The 19,115-nt window shown below is 44.4% G+C and overlaps 1 protein-coding gene across 12 annotated transcripts in view; it reads right to left on the reverse strand.

The window, feature by feature from the left end:
* Positions 1-5,323: 5,323 nt before the first annotated feature.
* The window catches only part of huwe1 (HECT, UBA and WWE domain containing E3 ubiquitin protein ligase 1), a 40,452-nt gene continuing 26,660 nt past the window's right edge, over positions 5,324-19,115 (reverse strand). For 9 of the 12 annotated variants that reach the window (XM_070968706.1, XM_070968699.1, XM_070968701.1 and 6 more), the window contains 27 exons: positions 18,876-19,054; positions 18,697-18,786; positions 17,947-18,107; positions 17,787-17,829; positions 16,517-16,888; positions 16,152-16,362; positions 15,558-15,682; positions 15,247-15,467; positions 14,699-15,090; positions 13,841-14,501; positions 12,994-13,714; positions 12,807-12,898; positions 11,670-11,826; positions 11,438-11,570; positions 11,041-11,243; positions 10,713-10,948; positions 9,809-9,911; positions 9,204-9,353; positions 8,839-9,084; positions 8,629-8,746; positions 8,388-8,528; positions 8,011-8,298; positions 7,731-7,836; positions 7,370-7,487; positions 6,737-6,918; positions 6,305-6,495; positions 5,324-6,196 (listed from right to left, as the gene is read on the reverse strand). In XM_070968706.1, the coding sequence (XP_070824807.1) occupies positions 6,094-6,196; positions 6,305-6,495; positions 6,737-6,918; positions 7,370-7,487; positions 7,731-7,836; positions 8,011-8,298; positions 8,388-8,528; positions 8,629-8,746; positions 8,839-9,084; positions 9,204-9,353; positions 9,809-9,911; positions 10,713-10,948; positions 11,041-11,243; positions 11,438-11,570; positions 11,670-11,826; positions 12,807-12,898; positions 12,994-13,714; positions 13,841-14,501; positions 14,699-15,090; positions 15,247-15,467; positions 15,558-15,682; positions 16,152-16,362; positions 16,517-16,888; positions 17,787-17,829; positions 17,947-18,107; positions 18,697-18,786; positions 18,876-19,054 (5,743 nt within the window). In that variant the 3' untranslated portion in view covers positions 5,324-6,093. The remainder of the gene's footprint in view (positions 6,197-6,304; positions 6,496-6,736; positions 6,919-7,369; positions 7,488-7,730; positions 7,837-8,010; positions 8,299-8,387; positions 8,529-8,628; positions 8,747-8,838; positions 9,085-9,203; positions 9,354-9,808; positions 9,912-10,712; positions 10,949-11,040; positions 11,244-11,437; positions 11,571-11,669; positions 11,827-12,806; positions 12,899-12,993; positions 13,715-13,840; positions 14,502-14,698; positions 15,091-15,246; positions 15,468-15,557; positions 15,683-16,151; positions 16,363-16,516; positions 16,889-17,786; positions 17,830-17,946; positions 18,108-18,696; positions 18,787-18,875; positions 19,055-19,115) is intronic. The other 3 variants (XM_070968704.1, XM_070968703.1, XM_070968702.1) reach the window with 2 other exon arrangements.

Here is a 19,115-nt window from a genome sequence, read left to right on the forward strand (position 1 = left end):
TTTTCAGTGGGGGTGGGGGAAGGTCAAAGAAGCAGCAACAGTGGCGGGGATTCGATTTCCACTGTTGTAGTGGGTCCTCAAGTGGAACAAATTCTGCATGCAAGAGCAGTGAAAAGAAGATGGATACACAGGGGCAAGAGGAAAAAGAGGGACTGACGGATGCAAACTGCAGACATGCATGGGCCCTGTTGGAGGAGCAAAGAGTCAAAACAGGAAGGGAACCCAGAGAGGCAGAAAATAACACCAGTATTCTTTCAGTGATACATAAAGGAATTAGCTTTAAATCCTTGGTGACATAAAAGATTTTCTTCATGGAAACAAGGAGTGTTACAGTGTGTGGGCAGTCCTCTTTTTCAACTGTTTGCATGGAGGGGTTCCCAGTCAACTTTATACTTAAGTCTATTTCCAAGAAGCACATGAACACTTTAAATCTTTGCAGGTGGTGGGTTGGAAATAACTATCTCCACTTCACAAGTCTACTTGGAGTACTACAGTATGTGGGCATAATGAACCCATCAACCACAGATGTTCTTCAGGCAGAAGACTATCTAGAATCCAATTTTGTCAGAACGGGAGTATGTTTTGGCGTTTGCTTATAAAAAGATTATTGCTATCCTGGTCTACTTTGAGGAATAAATTGATACCGAGCACCAGTTGCATCAGTACTTCCAAATGTCAGACTTAGCATTGCTATAATGTGTTTAAATAAAATGGCTTGCAACACACAAACCATGTCATGGGTTAGGGGGGTTAGAGTTATGTAGAGATTAGTTGCCAGGTATAACATAATGTCAGCTAACTGTTGCGTAGCAACCAACTGTGAAAGTTAATATGAGTTTGACATTAGGATGCCCTGAGGGAAGAGGTAAAATGACATATGGTCAATATATGTGACCTGACACTTCACTGAAATTCTAATGAAGTTTAATGAAGTAAACTTTGAAGATTTTAAAATTATAGTTTACAAAAATAACATAATATACCTCAAACTACATAATTTCAGACTAGTTATTAGCTAAGCTAGCTAGCATCACTTTGCATAATGGTTTATTTCCTGGTCATTCTCAACTGCATTAACGCTACAAACTTTGTAATCGAGTTACTCAAGGAGTCGTTTCAGGCCTACTGTCAAATAAAACATTTTCACATTGCACCTTTAAAATGATCCTGAGTTGTAGAATTGCATCTTCATTCAGTCCTTTAACTGAGATAATGCTTCGGGTTGAGAGATAATTCTGTCCTCAGGGCATTAAGTGTGCATTGGCATCACTTCCTTCACCACCAGATCGTTGATAAGCGAATCTGCATCCCGTTGAACCACATATCTCCCGACCAAGCTCCTTTCACCATCTGCAACAGCTCTGTCTGAATATGGAGTACTGGGTCAGTAACACACAAAGATGGTCCCTTTAACAGCATAAAATATACAGAATGAATTTTAAAAAGCACACACAAAGATTTGATCTACTTATGAGGTTTTATTGTCAGGGAAGCACGATCAACAAGTTCACCAAGTGTCTTCCTAAATGACATCAGAGTTCTGAAAATGTGGCAGCTTCAGGTTTCAAAAGACGACTGAACAAAGAAATTTCTTCAGAAAACGTGTTCTGCGGTCATTTTGTGTCTCTCTGAAGCTGCTCCGTCTCCTCCTCTGTGTGCAGGGTTTGAATTAGGCTTTGTCATGGTCAGCAATGACGTGTCGGTCGCAAATGAAACGGCTCTTAGAGCCGGCTCCTGCCTGTGAGCCGAAGGGAGCTGTATGGAATCAGATTTGTGTCTGTTTGTGTTTCTTTCTCGCTGCTCAGTCTTTTGCTCTCACCGTCGGCTTTGCAGTCACGCTGCCAGCTCTCTCGTCTGCGCTCCCTGAGTTTTTGTTTGTGATTCTGACACGAGTCTCTCACGTTGGTGCGCTTTTTCAGGGGTGCGTCGCCATTGGCTAGTGAGTTTTTGAGTGACAGCTCAGTGCCCGGAAGTTGTCGCAGGAGAAAGTAATCATCGGCGATTCCTCCAACTGCGCATGCGCATGCCCCAGATGCAAACATGCAGGGCAACGCCGCCAGCCCCAGAGAGACTTCACCACTCTCACCCATTGGGCATGAGACACACGCATTTCAACCCATTCGCATGCTCACACGCCATATCTTGTATTTCTCACACAGAAATTACCAGGATAATGCCCACCAAGTTGCGCCGCTATTGGCCCTGGCATATTGGACCAGACCGGCCCACCACATTTGATAACGGGCACCGTTTCGGTCTTTTCAGTCTCTTGAGTGTGTACCAGCTGTGCAACTCTTTAAAACCACGTACCTTAAGCCATGCGATGAGTTAATGGGAATCAATGAGAGTGGACACATTAAATTCTTCCAAAAAGACTAATTTATTAACACTACAAAAAAGTACATTCCACCACTCCATCACAGTAATGGATCTTTAAGCAGAATTCATCCTATTGGGTGTACCTATGTGTTTCAGGGAGGAAGAACAAAGAAAGAATAGAGATGAGAAATGATGGATCAGATGTTAACTCCTCCAAGAGTAGTACTCAATAAATTGTGAAGTGACCCAGTCCAAAAGGATGAATGTGGCGGAGGGCTACATACACAATGTCTTGCATATACAGGTATTATAAACTAACTAGAATACAAACTAACCTGGCCATAGAACATTAGCCAAAAATATGTTATTGACGTTTTATCATTATCAGATTTACCAAGGGGTTGGGCTGCTTTCCTCATGACAAGTGTTCTGAAAGCAGTCCAGCTTACTGCAGGTTTTACTGCATGTCCCTGTTCAATGTCGCCAACAGCACCGCCGGGATCTGACCCAGGACACACACTGATGATAATGATGATGACAGCTGGGTCGAGTCAGTTTGAATTAAAGGCATGAATCAGTTTCTCAGCATCCGGGATCCGACCTGGTACTTACCCCGATCCGATCCGGAACTTTCCCGGGTCGGTCCCAGATAAGTTCCGGGTTAAATTCCCGGGACTTACCCGGGTCCGACCCGGGACCAGACCCGGATCCGAAGCCAGACACGCACACACTAATAATAATAACGACAATCCAGGCCGGGATCTGACCCGGGACACACACACACACCAATAATATTACTACTACTACTACTACTACTACTACTACTACTACTAATAATAATAATAATAATAATAATAATAATAATAATAATAATAATAACCCGGGAAGGGATCCGACCCAGGACACACACAATAATTATTATTATTAATAATAATAATAATTATTCTTATTAATATAAAAGTAACAACAACAACAACAACCTGAGAATGAGAGGATCATCTGTGTCGTTTGCATTACATCAACTGTGAACTTAGCAAGGAAAAGGGATGCAAGTGAAGTCATCCCCTAAAGGACTCCTCCTTTAACAAACAAGTGAAGGCATCCTGTGTGTGTGTGTGTGTGTGTGTGTGTGTGTGTGTGTGTGTGTGTGTGTGTGTGTGTGTGTGTGTGTGTGTGTGTGTGTGTGTGTGTGTGAGAGAGAGAGAGAGAGAGAGAGAGAGAGAGAGAGAGAGAGAGAGAGTATTCAGCGTCGGAGAGTTGGAGTCCTGTCAGAGAGGAGGAAAGGAGTCCAGCTTACCGCAGGTTTTACTGCATGTCCCTGTTCAATGTCGCCACCACCACTGTCATCGGCCACGGGAGCTGATGAAGGCCCTGCCGTGACAAACATAGCAGAAATTTTGCGAATCTGGCAGCGTTGGCTTCTTCTTGTCTCGCAGTTTCTCTGCACCTCCTTTTCGTTTTCTCTCCATTTCCGAAGATCCTAACAGATTGCGTTACCGACGTAAAAGAGGGGAAGTTCTTTTTCTGCCGAATGCATTATGCCGGTTAGACCAAAGCGAGAGCGGTTTGTGTTTAACGATGTGACTGGGCTAGCTCAATGTCAATCGGGCCCCTGATCGACTGTCTGGTATTATGGGCTAGTCAGACCAATATTTAAAATAAAAAAGTGGCCGACTATCGGCCCAAATAGCACGTCGGCCCACCGGGAAAATGCCCGCTATGCCAGATGGTCAGTCCGTCCCTGACGGTAGATGAATTGGTGAGGAGTCGGTCGCAAACGAAACGGCTCTTAGAGCCGGCTCCTGCCTGTGAGCCGGAGGGTTAGGGTGGGTTACACACACACACACACACACACACACACACACACACACACACACACACACACACACACACACACACACACACACACACACACACACACACAGAGAGAGAGAGCCGTGACAGAGACAAAACGCTGGAAATGTGAGAAAATGAGTGGCCACCGGAAATGCAGCATAATTTGATTTGACCGTTTTGTACATTAGCAATTAATTTCACAAATAATTTTACATTATTTTGGTAATAAATCAAATAATCTAAGGAGCCACTTTACATTTAAGTTTTAATGGTTCAACGTGATTGAGAACACACTAATTTGAAACTATTTAGTAATTAGCAAGAAATTAGGAAGGATTCAAGCATTACACGCCAACTTAGTTATGGATTTACAAGCCGCTGATGTCACCCAATCCAGGAGCTCTTGGTCGTTTGACTCCAAAGATGGACACAGGCAAATCACAGCTTCATTTGGTCTAACCCAAACGAATTGATGGGTCTTTTTCACAGCTGACATCTTGACTTGTCATAGCAGGAAAAGTCCAGGCAAAGCAAATTTTAAGCCATGGCTCACTTCAGTGCCAAAAAGTCAGCTGTGAATTAGGCACATTTCCATCCACGTGTTGCATGAGCTGGTGAAATCTCTGACAACACCATCAGGTGAAACACTCTGTGGCCTATACCATAAGAAATTCAAGTCAGTGCTCTCTGTCATCTGCAGTTAGTCAGTAATGAAAATGCAGAAGAGTGTACACTGTGGGCTGTGTGACATGATCAAGGGTACAGACAGTTGTTGGAGGGCATAGTAGGCCAGTGTCAACATGGGATGACAGCACTGCTGCAACGAAGCCGTGATGCTCCCAGCAGTGTTTTAAACTAAAGGCTTTGAGGATGGCATCAGCCATTACACATCATGCCGCTGTGCTTAAATGATTTTGTCATGAGGGACAGTTTGTCTGATTCATTGCTGAGATCAGGGAGGGTAAACTGTGATTGATTTCACTTGTCACACAATCATTTGGGGCTCTACTGGTAAAGTGACAATTAGAACAGCCAATGGAAAACATTTTCTGTTGAGAATTGTCCAATTATTGACTAATATTTTGGTGCGATTACATAGAGAATTGACACATTTGATTTTGATTAGATCAAGTAATTGTTAAAACACTGTTAAAAGAGACAATGGACGCAATTTTATGCATTTATTCATGTAGTTATTCCACTCTGATTCAAAGGCTCAAGGCTGGGTCAGCGATTTAATAGCCAAAAATACTCTAGAATTTATGGTTAATGTTTTTTTTTTATCTCCTTCAGGTTTCTCTTCATTTTTTGTACCATCCTTCCTTAAAAATGCCACAAAACTTTGAAAAGTGCATTTTTGTGAATATCTCCAAAACTTCTCAAGTTGTTCATATACCCCCAATAAAAATGTTCCCCATCGTCAAGGCTTGTGAGGTCACAAATTTGCAACAAGAAACAACCAACATTTTTTCCCCAAAGGTTTTATAACCATCCTGTTCAAACAACATTCTCTTTTTCTTTTTACACAACCAGAGAACAAAAAAGATTAAACATAATAAACTCCCAAACCTTTTGTACAGAGAAATCAAACTAAATGAAGAAAACGTCTCTTATATTAGTCCATGTTTTATCCTCTGAATCCACTCTTGCATTTGCCATTAAATTGGGAAGGGAGACACAATTGTGTCTACATGAGGCTCTCTGTGTTGTACGCAATGTCAATCAGTCCATTTCCCTTGCTGGTTTTATCTGTTTTACAAGGAATAGAAACCAGTAAGTCTAGGCCATTCAACAAGTAATCCAGTAATGTCTATGATAGTGTGTGTGCGTGTGTGTGTGTGTGCGTGCGTTCAAAGGTTATCAGTGTGACTGTGTCAGGAGTAGGCAATTCTAAATCAAGTGTTTGTATGCATGTCTGTGTGTTAAGAGTCTTGAAGTTTAAGCTAGTCCGAATCCCTCTGAGCATTCCTGAATGGCCAGCAGCAGCATATGTCTCAGCTTCTCATAGCTCTCATAAGCTGGGAGGTCCAGCTGGTTAAAGCTGAGGGTGGGAAAAGAGAAAGAAAATCAAAGTTGGGCGTTCATCATTTTGTTGCATCCAGGATTGTTATATAATTATTTAGGCCTTATAAACTTGCTATGACTTTACCAGGTATGAGCAGATGGCAGGCGGTCAGTGGAGCGATCGTCTCGGTGGATCTGGAACTTCTGGATGCCGTTCATGCCCTCCAGAGCAGCAAAACCCTGGAGGGGAACCTTGGATGTGCCAGTGACAAACTGTAGGAACTTGGCCCGGTCTGCCTGGTCAAAGGACCGCAAGGCCCTCCAGAACCACTGGATCTAAAGTTAAAAAACAAGTAGTTGAGTTATAAATGTGTTATAACTTCAACTATTCCTTTCCTGTCTGAGGGAAATATTCTTAAGGCTAGAAACTGGAAGATACAGGCATTTCACTAAGGTGAGGAAACCTGGAAAACTCCTGAGCTGCCTTTCAACATACACACATCAGTCCTCTCACACCCGCATAGAAGAGCATAGACATTTACATCATAATGTTGTAGAAATGTTTACTTATCCACACCTGGATGGAGCTGGACTGGTATTTGTGATATTCGGTGTTGGCCTTTAGGTCATCGATGTCAATAGTGGGCAGGCCAGAGATGAGCAGCTCTAGCTCCTGCTCTGTGAAGATGGAGATCAGCCTCTTGGGGATGATCTCATAGAATCCCTCAAGGAAGGCTGCCAGCTGCTTGCGGATTGCACCTAGAAAACAAGTCCAAGTATTCACGCTCGGATCTTTCTGTAGCAGTGAGAAAATTCTTTATTTGGCATACAACCAATGTTATTCTATCAATAAAGTCAGTGGCCTTTTTTTTCCAATTAAGCAGCTGAAAATTCAAGGCTTTAATGAATAATTTATTTGCACAGCAGCTGGACGTGCTCCTTATGAAAATTCAACCATCTATCAGAGAGAAACGCCTTTAGTTCCCTGCTGCATAATGATCAGTTCAAGAGTGCTTCCACCTAGTGTGTTCTTTGTGCATCACTGAAAATAACATTTCTCATATTGCATTCAACAGCCTGAACATTTGACATCTGTTGATTAAAAAATACAGATGAACTCATTTGCATTGGCTGTCAGTATTACAAAATATTATTACAGCCCTAATGCTAATGAAAAATTCAGTATCTGGTGAAATATCCAGAATCTTACCTGTCATCTTCATCTGGCAGACCAGGTGCACATACTCTTTTTTGTTTTCCTCTGTTACCAGGATATTGGCTCCGTTTGGCTTGAGGTCTCTCACTTCACACACTCCAAACTCCTGGACCTGCACAGACAAGATCACAGTGTGTGGACAGTTTAAGTGTCACTCAGCTTGAAGAGTTTCTGCTTCATATTTTACCCACTGTCACAGATGGTATCCGTTAGCAGCATTTTAAGGCCATCAGATTCCAAATTACACTTCAAATCCTCAAGGCCACTTCCCAATTTCAACAGTTAGAGAGGATAAAGCATGAGAATCAATTTTCCTCTTGAAACTAATTGAAACATTTAGGCAACAGTCACAAACCTCTGTGCTGAATGTCAGCTCATAACCCAGTGTGGACACATCATTCTCCAACAAGTACACCAAGCCCTGGAAGAATGGGTAGTCCTCGCTCTCCATGTCTGTATACCTGGTAATACCACAGAAATACATCCGAACTATTCACACATTCAAGACTGCAAAACATAGCTACCCGGCACTCTGGTTGCTGCAATGCTGAGTGGTTTGTTGAGATAATTAGTGTAGTTGGAACATGTCTTGAACAATTAGGGTACTTAGCTGTACCTGCCAGTAGCTCAAATACCTGACACTCTTTCCCAAGATGTGCTTGTAGAAGCTGCGGGTGAAGTAGCACTCCAATAACCGGTTATCATAGACTGCCTTGGCCACCACACGACCCACAAACTTGAAGTAACTGAGGTGGTTGGGGTTGCAGTGGGATGAGGGGTTGATGGTATAGGTGACACGGTCACCTGGCGAAGTGCGAAACAGGGCATACATGGGGTTGAACATCTCCCGAGAGATGATCATGTACCATTCCCTCAGCAGGCCACCAGCATCCTGGCCCTCCTCCCCTTCGAACACAATGTACCTGTAATGGAAAAAGCAGAGTATGACTCAGGTTGAGTGGTTCTGAATTGAGAGCACAAGCAGCTGAATGGAGGGGCAATGGAGCCTTACAGCCTATTCTTCATGTCCTCTGGGCTCTTGCGATGCAGCTCCCTGTAGGAGTCCTCAAACACATGGTCCCTCCTCACATGCACAGCCATGTCCTCCTTCCTTAGGCCCTCGTCCAGTCGCTCTAACTCCTGGCGGAAGTACCTGCACAGATGGCCAGAATTACCAGCATGTCAGTAATTTAAAAAGGCAAAACCTGCACATTAAGCAGTTTAAAATAGAAGTGTTAGATAATCCTCCTTACTTCCTCTTAACGTCAAAGTCCAGGATGCGTATGTAATCAACCAGTACTGCAAAAGGCCCATCAGCCAAATGAGTGGTGGACTGGCGCAGGATCTGGTTAAGCACTGTGCGGTGAGTTTCTAAAAGGAGGAACAATGAGTCCTGTTAGCTGGGACAGTACACATCAGGGCAAAGCCTTATCATTGTCCCTACTTAAATCTTTCAGGCTCACCGGCAAAGCGGAGGAACTTCTGGGTGTCCGGTGGCAGATTTGAAGAAATGTGCATGGAGGATGGCTCCCTGGAAAAGAACGGGTCGAGGGATGAGGGTGTGGCAGGTGTAAGGGGCGCTGGCGACAGCGGTGGAGGCTCATCTTTGATGTGAGAAAGCTGGCTCTCCCGGGTGTCCCTCACAGGTGGTTTGCTCTCTCGCTCTGTGGCATGGACTAGGAAGAAGGCCTCCACAGCAGGCTGGAGAACTAGGGTAGCAAATGAAACATCATTAGGGGAACAAGTCTCTCCTTCAACATTCATACATACGCAAATTTAATTACAGCACACACCACAAAGAAACACATTTCTCAAGGATTCAACTCACCCAGTACAGCATGCTGATCATGGGATTCCTCCAGCTCTTTCAGGCACTCTCCGAGCATGTCCCACAGTTCATCCAACAACAGCTGCTCGCTGAGCAGTGGGAGGTCTGGAAGTCTCTCCTCACTCTCTGACTGGCCGTTTCCTTCTTCATCTAACAAAGACAATTCCAATATACAATTGAAACATTTTATCAGTTAGGTTATTATCAACTATGCTTGCTGGTAGACTCCAATTATTTTTTGGCTGTCAAAGGACCTGCTCCAGCAGTGGTGAACAAACCCATATTTGTTTATCTATATTAAAACTGCTTGGGGTAATACAACAGCTACTTCTCTTTCAGATGCACCTAATTCCAGTCATGAAAAGCATACAACTCTTCTTCAAACACACAAAAAGCAAACATGTTGAAACTGATGAGAACCCACAAAAAATGCAATATTAAAGTCAATATCAAATCAGCACTTGCATTCTATTGTGATTTATTTATGACAAAAGAATGGTCGAAACATTGTGCTCACTGGACGTATGGGTCATTTACCAAACAAACTAACACAGCAAATCAAACAGTTTTAAATTGTCATTTAGCAGTTTGCAAGTGAATCATACCCAGAGTTGCAAGATCCTGCTCTAGAGGAGATGGCTGGTCCACATCCATTGGAGAGTCATCTCTCTGGGCTGCCTGGGCTTCTGACATTGACTGCACTTCAGACTATAGAAAACCAGAAAGGACCAGAGGCAGAGACAGAGGATGAACAACACAGAAATAAACATGGCAGAATTAATGATTTAATTTTTTCTTTTTCATAGCAACCATCTTGACTGATATTGCCATGCATAATGACATTCCCATGATTCACTGTGAGAGGTGAGGAACTGGAACTGAGTAGGGAGGGAGGGTGGGAGGGAGGGTCAAAAGCATGAAGCCATGTCAGCCAGCAAACAGACGTCAATGGAACAGGTCCAACAGTTTGGAGCAGGCAGCACACTCATATTTAGACCATTTTAAAAGTAGAACATGTCAATGCAAAGACACTGGTAGAAAATGCAGTGGATCGCTGGCATATCTGTCTTTCTGTTGGGGCTGTTGATGTTCATCACGGCAGCAGTTGTCACTATGCATAAACCACTTGATGTCGCAGGCTGTATAGTCACAGCAATCTGTATGGTGTTGTTTTACAGATACAATGCAATACCATTAAAAAAAAGGTTGACTATAGTTTATGTTTTCCAAACAAGACAGATATGTATTACAAGTAATGGGTTAGCTTATGATTTTCCAAAATGCACACAGCCAAAACAGGCAAAGCCACATTAGACATGAAGCATGTCGGTAGCTAATGGCCATTTCGTAGCATTTATCTTGCTGACCACCACAGTAATTTGAAATATCACTCTGATGGTCATACTATGCAGCCAGTGTGTCTTTTTCAGCTTTCAAATGGTTTCCAACTGTAACTGCCTACAGTGTTTGAGTAGAAGTATGCCTGCTGTCAGTGCAGCCCATGCTAACCGTGGCAGCAGCAGCCGTGCCAGCAGGGGGAGCAGCACCAGTGGGGACATGGGGGGCAGTCACTGAGGATCCGGCAGCGGCGGCGACGGCGGCAGAAGAGGTGGTGGGTGGGGGGGCCTGCTGGAGGCGGCGTGCCCGCTGACCCTCTCTCACCATCTGGATGATGGCATCAGCCTCGGCCTCTAGCTGACGCACTGCAGCCTGGATGCTGCTGGCTGAGCCCAAACTGGTGGAGCCTTGGCATTGAAAGAGGGAGGAGAGGGGTTTCATCACATCATGATGTTGTATGCATCTAGAATATTTATATGTATATGCAACATCTTCTTACCTAATCGCCCTGTCTGTTTGGCTTTCTTGTTGGCGCGACGTGTGTCCTCACGGAGCTGGATAATGACTTGCAGCACGCGCAGGAAAAATTTCTGCGTTGACGTCTTGGAGGTTAGTGAACTCATACAGGGAAGCTGCAGTTCACGTCCACCGAGTGTGCGCTTCTGTGCAGCCACAATCACGACACTCTCCGACCCGTCAAACCTGTGCCCCAACCAACAAATGCAAACAAGGTAAAGGAAATTGTAGTTGTGGGACACGAACCTTCATGCAAAAACAGTTACCATCACTATATGCTGCATAGGCTAATTTAACTAGAGTTTATATTTAACAGACCCACAGTCTCTGCTGCATGTGTACTGACAACCTAATGTTGCCCAGAGTCATCACTAGCTAACCTGCTAGTCATCTTGCCCTTGAGCCTGGCTGAGATGGAGGAATCCTCAGGAGGGGCATCCGGGGAATGCGAATCAGCTTGTGCCCGCCTCTGCTGCTCCAAGTTGTATTCTCGAAGTTCGGCCAGTAACGTGCCTGAGAGAAAGAAAATGTTCAAAAATGTGTGTAAAAGATAACGGATTTGCTTAAATAGGAGAATGAGAACATGCATTTGTGTAGATGCCCAGCACTGACCGATCTGTTTGCAAAGAGTGTATCCGAGGTGTCTAGCTCCACTGAGCAGAAGTCTGAGCACAGTGTCTCGGGTGACACCATCTCCTCTAGATAACTGCAGCAGAATGTTAGCTGCATCCTCTAGACCCTCCTCTGAACATGAGTGAGATGTCAACACCTTGTAAAGAAGAACAAGAGTTGTTAGAAAACAACTAAGGGATTATTAATCAAACTGCAGAAAGGTGTAAGAAATGTGAAAAAACAGATTTAACATATTTACGAAGTGTTAGATATATAAGGTTTGCTTGCTTACGCATACTGATGGGACTTCAGATAGCTAGGGTGATGGATGTCACAATCCAGGTTCCCTTAAATACTTAATCCATCCATCAAACTCCCAACAGTGACATAAACTTTGATGTGACAAATGTGTCAAAGTAAATCTGGACACAGTTGTATGGCAATGTGGCACTTATTCATCAAAGTGTGTGAGACAGACACACCACATGTTTGTTAATACTGTTTACCACTCATTTACTAAAATGTAGAGGATCACTGAAAATTCAGAAATCACAAATGATTTCAGAGCAGATTCAGTAGAATTTGATCTGGATTACACTGCATGCCCCCCCACACACTCATTTTTTAAATTTTTCTTCTGGGGAAACTGTTTGATCCAGCTACAAGTAAACACTTGTGGTCCTCTCGTGGTGAGGACAGCTCACATAATTCTTCCAGTAACAGAAAGTGAAGAGAAATTTTGTATTTTATGCTTTGGCAGTTTTGCTGCTGATCAGCAAATTAATTCATAGAACATTTAACTACTGTTTGGTGCTTGGGTTGCAGATGGCACTTGTAGTAGAGCATTTTCACTCAGTTTTGTGACTTCTATTTTAGACCACTCAAAGTTCTTAAATATTAAAAAAATCTTGAAAAATCCAGCTGATTTGAATTCATTCAATTATAGGGTCACAAACCAAATCATGCCAAATTAAATCAATTCGGCTCTGCTTTTTATGACCACTTTAACTTGACCCCAAACTGGCTTGCCTCAGCTGATCCACAGTACATTCCATTAACAGGAATAGAAATTCACAAATTTTATGATAACAGCACCAATGATACTGTATGACAATTGATAAACTTTTTTTCCCATACCTCCACAGACAACTGAAGCTGTTTCTCTGTGAGGCCAGTGGAGGCCATCTTGTTGTCACTCTCTGTACTGCTCGGAGTGCCCCTCTGTTTGCCTATTTTGCAAAAATATGCATTATTTATTAAATATTGAAATTGCTGTTACATTGTAAAGTCTAAATGATCATTTTTTGGAATCAATTAACACTACCTGTAGAGGTTGTTCCAGTGGACGTGGGTATAGAGATTGTTGTAGAAGATGCCTGGGAGGCTGCTAGACTTGTCCCTGAGGATGTACCCTGGGCTGTAGCTCCCACAGAGGCTCCTGGGACTGCCACAGTAGGCTGGGTAGAGCCTGCTGACACCGTGCCCTGTGTTGTGATTGGGGCTGTGGCTCCTGAGCTGGTTGCCACATTAGCATTGGCAGCCTGTGGGGTGGGATGTCCAGCAGGCACCTCAGTGGCCTTGTTGTCAGGAAGGGCAATGGATATGAGGGAGAGCAAACGCAGCAGCTTTTCAGTGAGCAAGGAGCTCCGTCTGATGACCGGGTGGGACAGCATGTTCATCAGCTGGCCCAGAGGAGAGGTCTCCAGACTGAACTGAGCTCCCTCAGCCTCTGCACTGCCCCCCAGAGGCACTGTCTTCATAGAGGCTTTGCCCTTGCGGCTGACATTCATGTTGTCCAGCTTGACGAGCAGGTCCCAAAAATCAGTAGAAATTCCCAGAGACTGGAGAGTAGCGGCAGCAGAGCCCAAAGAGTTCTGGGTGTTGGAGGCATTGGAGCTGGGGTTGCTCTGAGACTGCGACCCTGACCTGGAGCCAACACCTCCACCCCCTCCGCCAGAGGTGACTGAACAAAGACGAGAGTCCAGGTCAGAGGCAGATGCTGACAGATCCTTACAGCGCTGCTGGGTGAAGTGGCTGGGGAACACCTGTAGGAACAGACAATATATAAAAAGGACTTCAATCGTTACAGTAAAAAAGTCTAAAACAAAATTTAAATATTACAGTATGGAATATGCAACAGATGATGTAGATAAACACAGGTAGACTCTCACCTTAGCCAGCTGGATGAGTGTGTCCAACACGTGTCGACAGACCACCGGAGCAGCTTGTGGGTGGATGTGGACGGTGGAACCTCCACCTCCAGCACATGTGACACCTGCAGCAGTGCCTGACACTCCTCCCAGTGTTCCAGATCCTGTAGATCCCGCAGCTGAGTGCCGGTCAGCGTGCTTCCTACCTGATACTCGCTGAATCTGGAAAATGTTTGTCCGGCAGCCCAAGGCTGCATCCATAGAAACAGAGAGCCAGGAAAGCTGGCTTGAGCTGCGAGACTCTACCCTGTTCAGTAGCTCTAAGGAGGAAGATGAGGAAGATGAAGAAGAAGAGGATGAAGAGGAGAGGGAGGAGGTAGCTGAGCCTTTTCCTCCACAGCTTCCCTGGATGCTCCTCTTGCCACGAGAGTCTTCTAGACGTGTGGTCTCCACACACACTTCACTCTCGCTGCTGCGTTGGAGGATGGACAACAGGCTGCGAATGACCCACCCACGTGTCTGAGAGTGGTAGCAGAGGTTCCTGAGCACACGGTGCAAACGGCTGGTGTTAAGCTTCGGCTCATCCACAAACAACAAAACCAGCAGGCAGGACAAGGCCTCGTGGTCCAACAGCAATCGACCACGAAGACGTAACAAGGAGTCAACGCTGGAACTGGATGGTCTGAGGAAACAAACATATATTCAGTTTTCCACCTGTCAAGTATAGTATGATTTGATCAAGACCATCCATGACATTTTCAGCAACATGAAAGTCTAAATATCCCTCATAACTATCACAATCACTTTATTTTGTCACTTAACAAAAACTCAAAAAAATGGATTCTGAAAACTGGCAATCACATCACTGTCTTCCCTCACCTGTGGTTTGTTCCTCCCCCCATCTGAAATGTGCCTCCTCTCTGCACAGCCAGTCTTGTGTATTGGACACCACGATTACTCCCTAAACGACTGGTAAAGGCCGGTGAGCGCAAGATGGCTGACAGGGCTGAAGACGAGCTATGACCGAACAACCTCTCATGCATCAGTTGCCTCTGGCGTGCCTCTTGCTCTCTACGCAATGCAGCTGCTTCAGCAGCAATGTCTGGGGGCATGACAGCCAAGACGCTGTCTTCCATGTCCTCCAGGACACTACGCCGGAGCTCTGAGGGCAGCGTCTGGATGAAGGTGACTGGATCCAGAGGGGTATCTCCCTGTGGGGGCTGTTGGGCTAGCTCCCTGCGTTGCTGCTCCGCCCGTTGCTGGGCAAGAACCTAAGACAACCAATAGCATGCTTAGTTAAAAGATTAACTTATGACTCCTTTATAAATTTGCTTGGAAATCATATTTTATCTTTTTTATCCCAGTTGGCAAGTCTCTAAAAGCAAACATTTTGTAATCTTCTATAATTTCAGTGAAGAGTCCCTCACCTCCTCCTGGATAGCAGGTGGCAATGCTGCCAGGAACTCAGGGCTGACCTCTGTAACTCCTGGCCCTCCCAGTACCGTTGCAGTAGCGGAAGGCAGACTGGTGGCGACAGGAGGACGGGAGGGTGGTCTGATGCCAAGCTGATTTTGCAGCACCTCTCGGCGGATGTCCTCAGGAAGAGCTGCCAGGAAAGAGGGATCCACACCCTCTGGCAGACTAATACCTGCCAAGACAAAAACATCACAAATATTATGAGATGACATAACAAAAAAATTAAAATTGGCAGAAAAAGTAGGGCAGCAATTCTTTTCACCTGCAAGTGGGTCCTCCTCCTCATTGCTGGTGGATGGGAGGGGCTCTTCCTGGATGGCCTGAGACTGGCTGTCAGCACTATCACTCCTGGGCATTGTTTCCCCAGGTGATGAGACAGAAGTAGAGCTGCAAAGGTTGGGGGGAAAAAAGTCCATCGTCAGTCAGCAGCAATACCTATGATGATATACTCAACTGATTTACACAGCGTTAAATTGACTGGATGTGGAGTGCGTTTGGAAACCTAGGAGGGGATTTCATTGAATCATGAGACAGCTGATTAGAAAGACCAGATGTCTTTCTTACCAAAAAACTCTTCTTACAACCAGTCAAAGGGCGAAGAAAAAGGTTGTTTAAAAAAAAAAAAAAAAAAAAAAGTTGTGCACAAATTGAATCCTAACTGAAATACTGCTAAAGAAGCTGGTAGAAATGTTGGCTTTTGACTTCATTTCTTAATCTGTTTGTATTGGACTGAAGTAGAGATTTTACACAAGCTGTAACTTTTCACATTTATGGCTATCTGACGAGAGAGATACAGGATACATGATACTTCTTTTGAATGTTTGTCTGTTCAGGGGTGAGACTTGAAGCTACTCACCCAGTCTCTGCATCTGTTTGCCTGTCGGTCAGCCCACTCTCCCCACTGCCAGACAGCTCCTGAGACAGCTGGGCATTCTGGGCAGTGTTGGGAGCAGCTTCTTCCTGAGTGGCAGAGGCAGGGCTGCTGGTATCCATGGGTGACCCTTCCAGTTGTGACACACCAACTACTGTTGGCTCCGAGGTCTCCACAATATCTGGACTTAAGGAGGCTGAGAGAGACAAAAAAACAGAAACAAAAACAAAAACCCAGTGAGGGTAAGGGTTACGAAATTAAGCCAATGTTTGAAAGCATTGCTTACATTACTGATTTGTGTCCTTACTGTTTGCCAGTCTGTATAAAAAGAGTTTTCAAAGTTAGTCTACCTTCCCTGCCTTCATCCAACGCTCCTCCTCCTCCACCACCTCCTCCGACTCTCTCACCGATTGTGGGCGCCGGGGACATTTCCATCTGAGATGCCTCCGCTTCACTGTTTGGCCTGTCAGCTGTCGACAAAGGTGGAAGGCCTGCCCCCGCCAGAGCAGCCAGAGAGCTGGCATGCGACTCAGCCAGTAGCAGGTCAGCAATTGGCTGGTGGACCTGCTGACTGATAGCGGTCTCCAGGGATACTAGGGCTTGTTCGTGAGGAGCAGGTGTGGTGGGAGTGACCTCTCCAGATGGGGGAGCAGTGAGGAAGCCCTCTGAGACCCTGGGTGGGTCCAAACAAGACACCGTGCCACCCTGAGACTGCTCACCCTCTGCAACATCCAGAAAGAAAAAACTTATGTGAAGAGAGGATAAAGTTTTTATACATTCCTGATTTAAAAAATACGGTTCATAATTTTGGTTTAGAGTAACAGTTAAAAAAAAAAAAAACTGAAAATACTAGTGAATAATCAGTGCTAGTGACTGGCTGTCTTGTCTATGCTTATCAACAGCTTGAGATTCTTACCTATTAAATAGGCCCTTAAACCATTTTACAAATCACAGAAAACATTTTCTCTGTACACAGCAGCAGCAGAATCTGTCAAATTGTTTCCAAGCCCTTTCAAAGTGGTAATGACAAATGTACAAAAGAAGGGAGCTCAAATCAAGCTCACAAACAGAACTGAAACAGCAACATGCTAGGTATTGACAATTTTCCACAGAGATGACATGGGCCTCCGCTGAGGAAGGCAGTAAGTTGTATAGTTATCTCCTGAAAGGGGTGAACAATCCTGATCCCCAACAACAACACAACTTACTACCTCACCACAGCAAAGCCAGCTGCAGACAAATGCAATGAATACAAGATGCATGTGAAGCAACATTGTACTCCACAGATCTTATAGAAATATGAGGAATCAGGTGCTTAAGACAGTAGAGCAGACAGTTTCAGTCTGATAATGATCTGAGCCATTGGCAAGTTAAGAGTGCATCTTCTTCGCAGCAGATGAAGACGTCGAGCTGTTATAGCATTGCCATAAGAAAGACAGTAGACTGTATAGTTATCTCCCAGATCTGGTGTGATCCTAAAACTATACAAACTACTACCTCATCTCACAGCACGCTCTGCTGACTGCTTGTCTCTGGGTGCCCGTCACTGAGATTTGTCCATTCCTGACAAGAATTTTAGCATCAAAACAGGAACAGGAAAGTCCATACAAATGTCAGTACCTGCAGTGTTCTCTGCACCATTAACTGTCCCCAATCCAGAACCCTAGGGACAAAGAACAGTTGACATTATCAAACTGAATATAAATGCAGACAGGTGCATGTACTCCTACATTACAAACTTTCTTCTCCTATACAGCCAACAAATACATTATTTGACCACCTGCAAGGTTTGTTCCCTGGCCTGTTCTGCCCCAGAGGCCCTCCTCTCATTCTGCTTCGATTCTTCCTCCTCAGCCAGCTGCCTCCTTCTCTTCTCCCGACGCTCTTCGAGTTCCTCATCTCGCAAACTCTCCAGATGCTGCAGGATAGGCACCTTCACCACTGAAAGCAGACACATATCAAAATTGTCCTTTAACACGCCAAGTCCAATTAATGCCACTTTGGCTTTAGACATGAATCTTGGTGCACTGACGATGATTTTGTCTGGCTCCCTCTTTTTAAGAAAACTTGCTGGACCACATGTCAATACCAAATACTACGAGGCAGATCATCAGAATATCTGAATTACCTAATTTTTTTTACTGTTAAGTATATATAGAAAAAAATCTCTGTATGCGAAACTAAGATGTCTCCCACTTTATTACATAAACTATGATTTGGCCAAACGACATTCATCAGCGCATTACAGGATTTCATTATCAACAAATGAGACTACAATCAAGATGTAGTCATGGTTGATCAAAATGTGTGTAGTAGTTGTGTCTTGAACTGGGTTACATGAACAGTGAATGAAACTACTTGACCATCACATCTAAGTTATAGAGTCTAAAACCTCAAAAAATAGACATTTTCTGAAAGCACAAAGACTCATCCACAAAACACTGTCACATTATCAATATTGAGATACTCAGTACTAAAAAATGTTCTTCATAATAAAATTAAATTTATCTCCATCCATCCATCAACCTACCTGCTACACAGTCATGCATACTCTCAGCATCCAGCACTTTACACTCATCTGTCCATCTAGTTAAGGCAGTGGGAATACTTGAAAGGGTGCCTAGTGAGACAGAAAGAGCAAATATTAGGAATTCAGGCCAATATGAAACCAAAAGACCATTACATCAACAACAACTCCTTAATGCTCACCTGCTTGTCCTCCAGTACTGCTCTGCTCGTGGAAAAAGTCATCCAACAACTCATCATCAGAACGAGCGATGATGTGCACATCTTCATTTCCGACCAAAAGGCGGGCACGACCACGAGATTGCAAAGGCAGGGAGCTCGACAGCTGTAAAATGTCTGCTGCAGCGCTGGGGCCCAACAATCTAAAACAAGGGATTACAAGTGGAGCAGAGATTGTAATTAGCATCATCAATCAAACAATAG

Source organism: Chaetodon trifascialis, chromosome 8, assembly GCF_039877785.1.
Source record: "Chaetodon trifascialis isolate fChaTrf1 chromosome 8, fChaTrf1.hap1, whole genome shotgun sequence".
NCBI lineage: Eukaryota > Metazoa > Chordata > Actinopteri > Chaetodontiformes > Chaetodontidae > Chaetodon > Chaetodon trifascialis.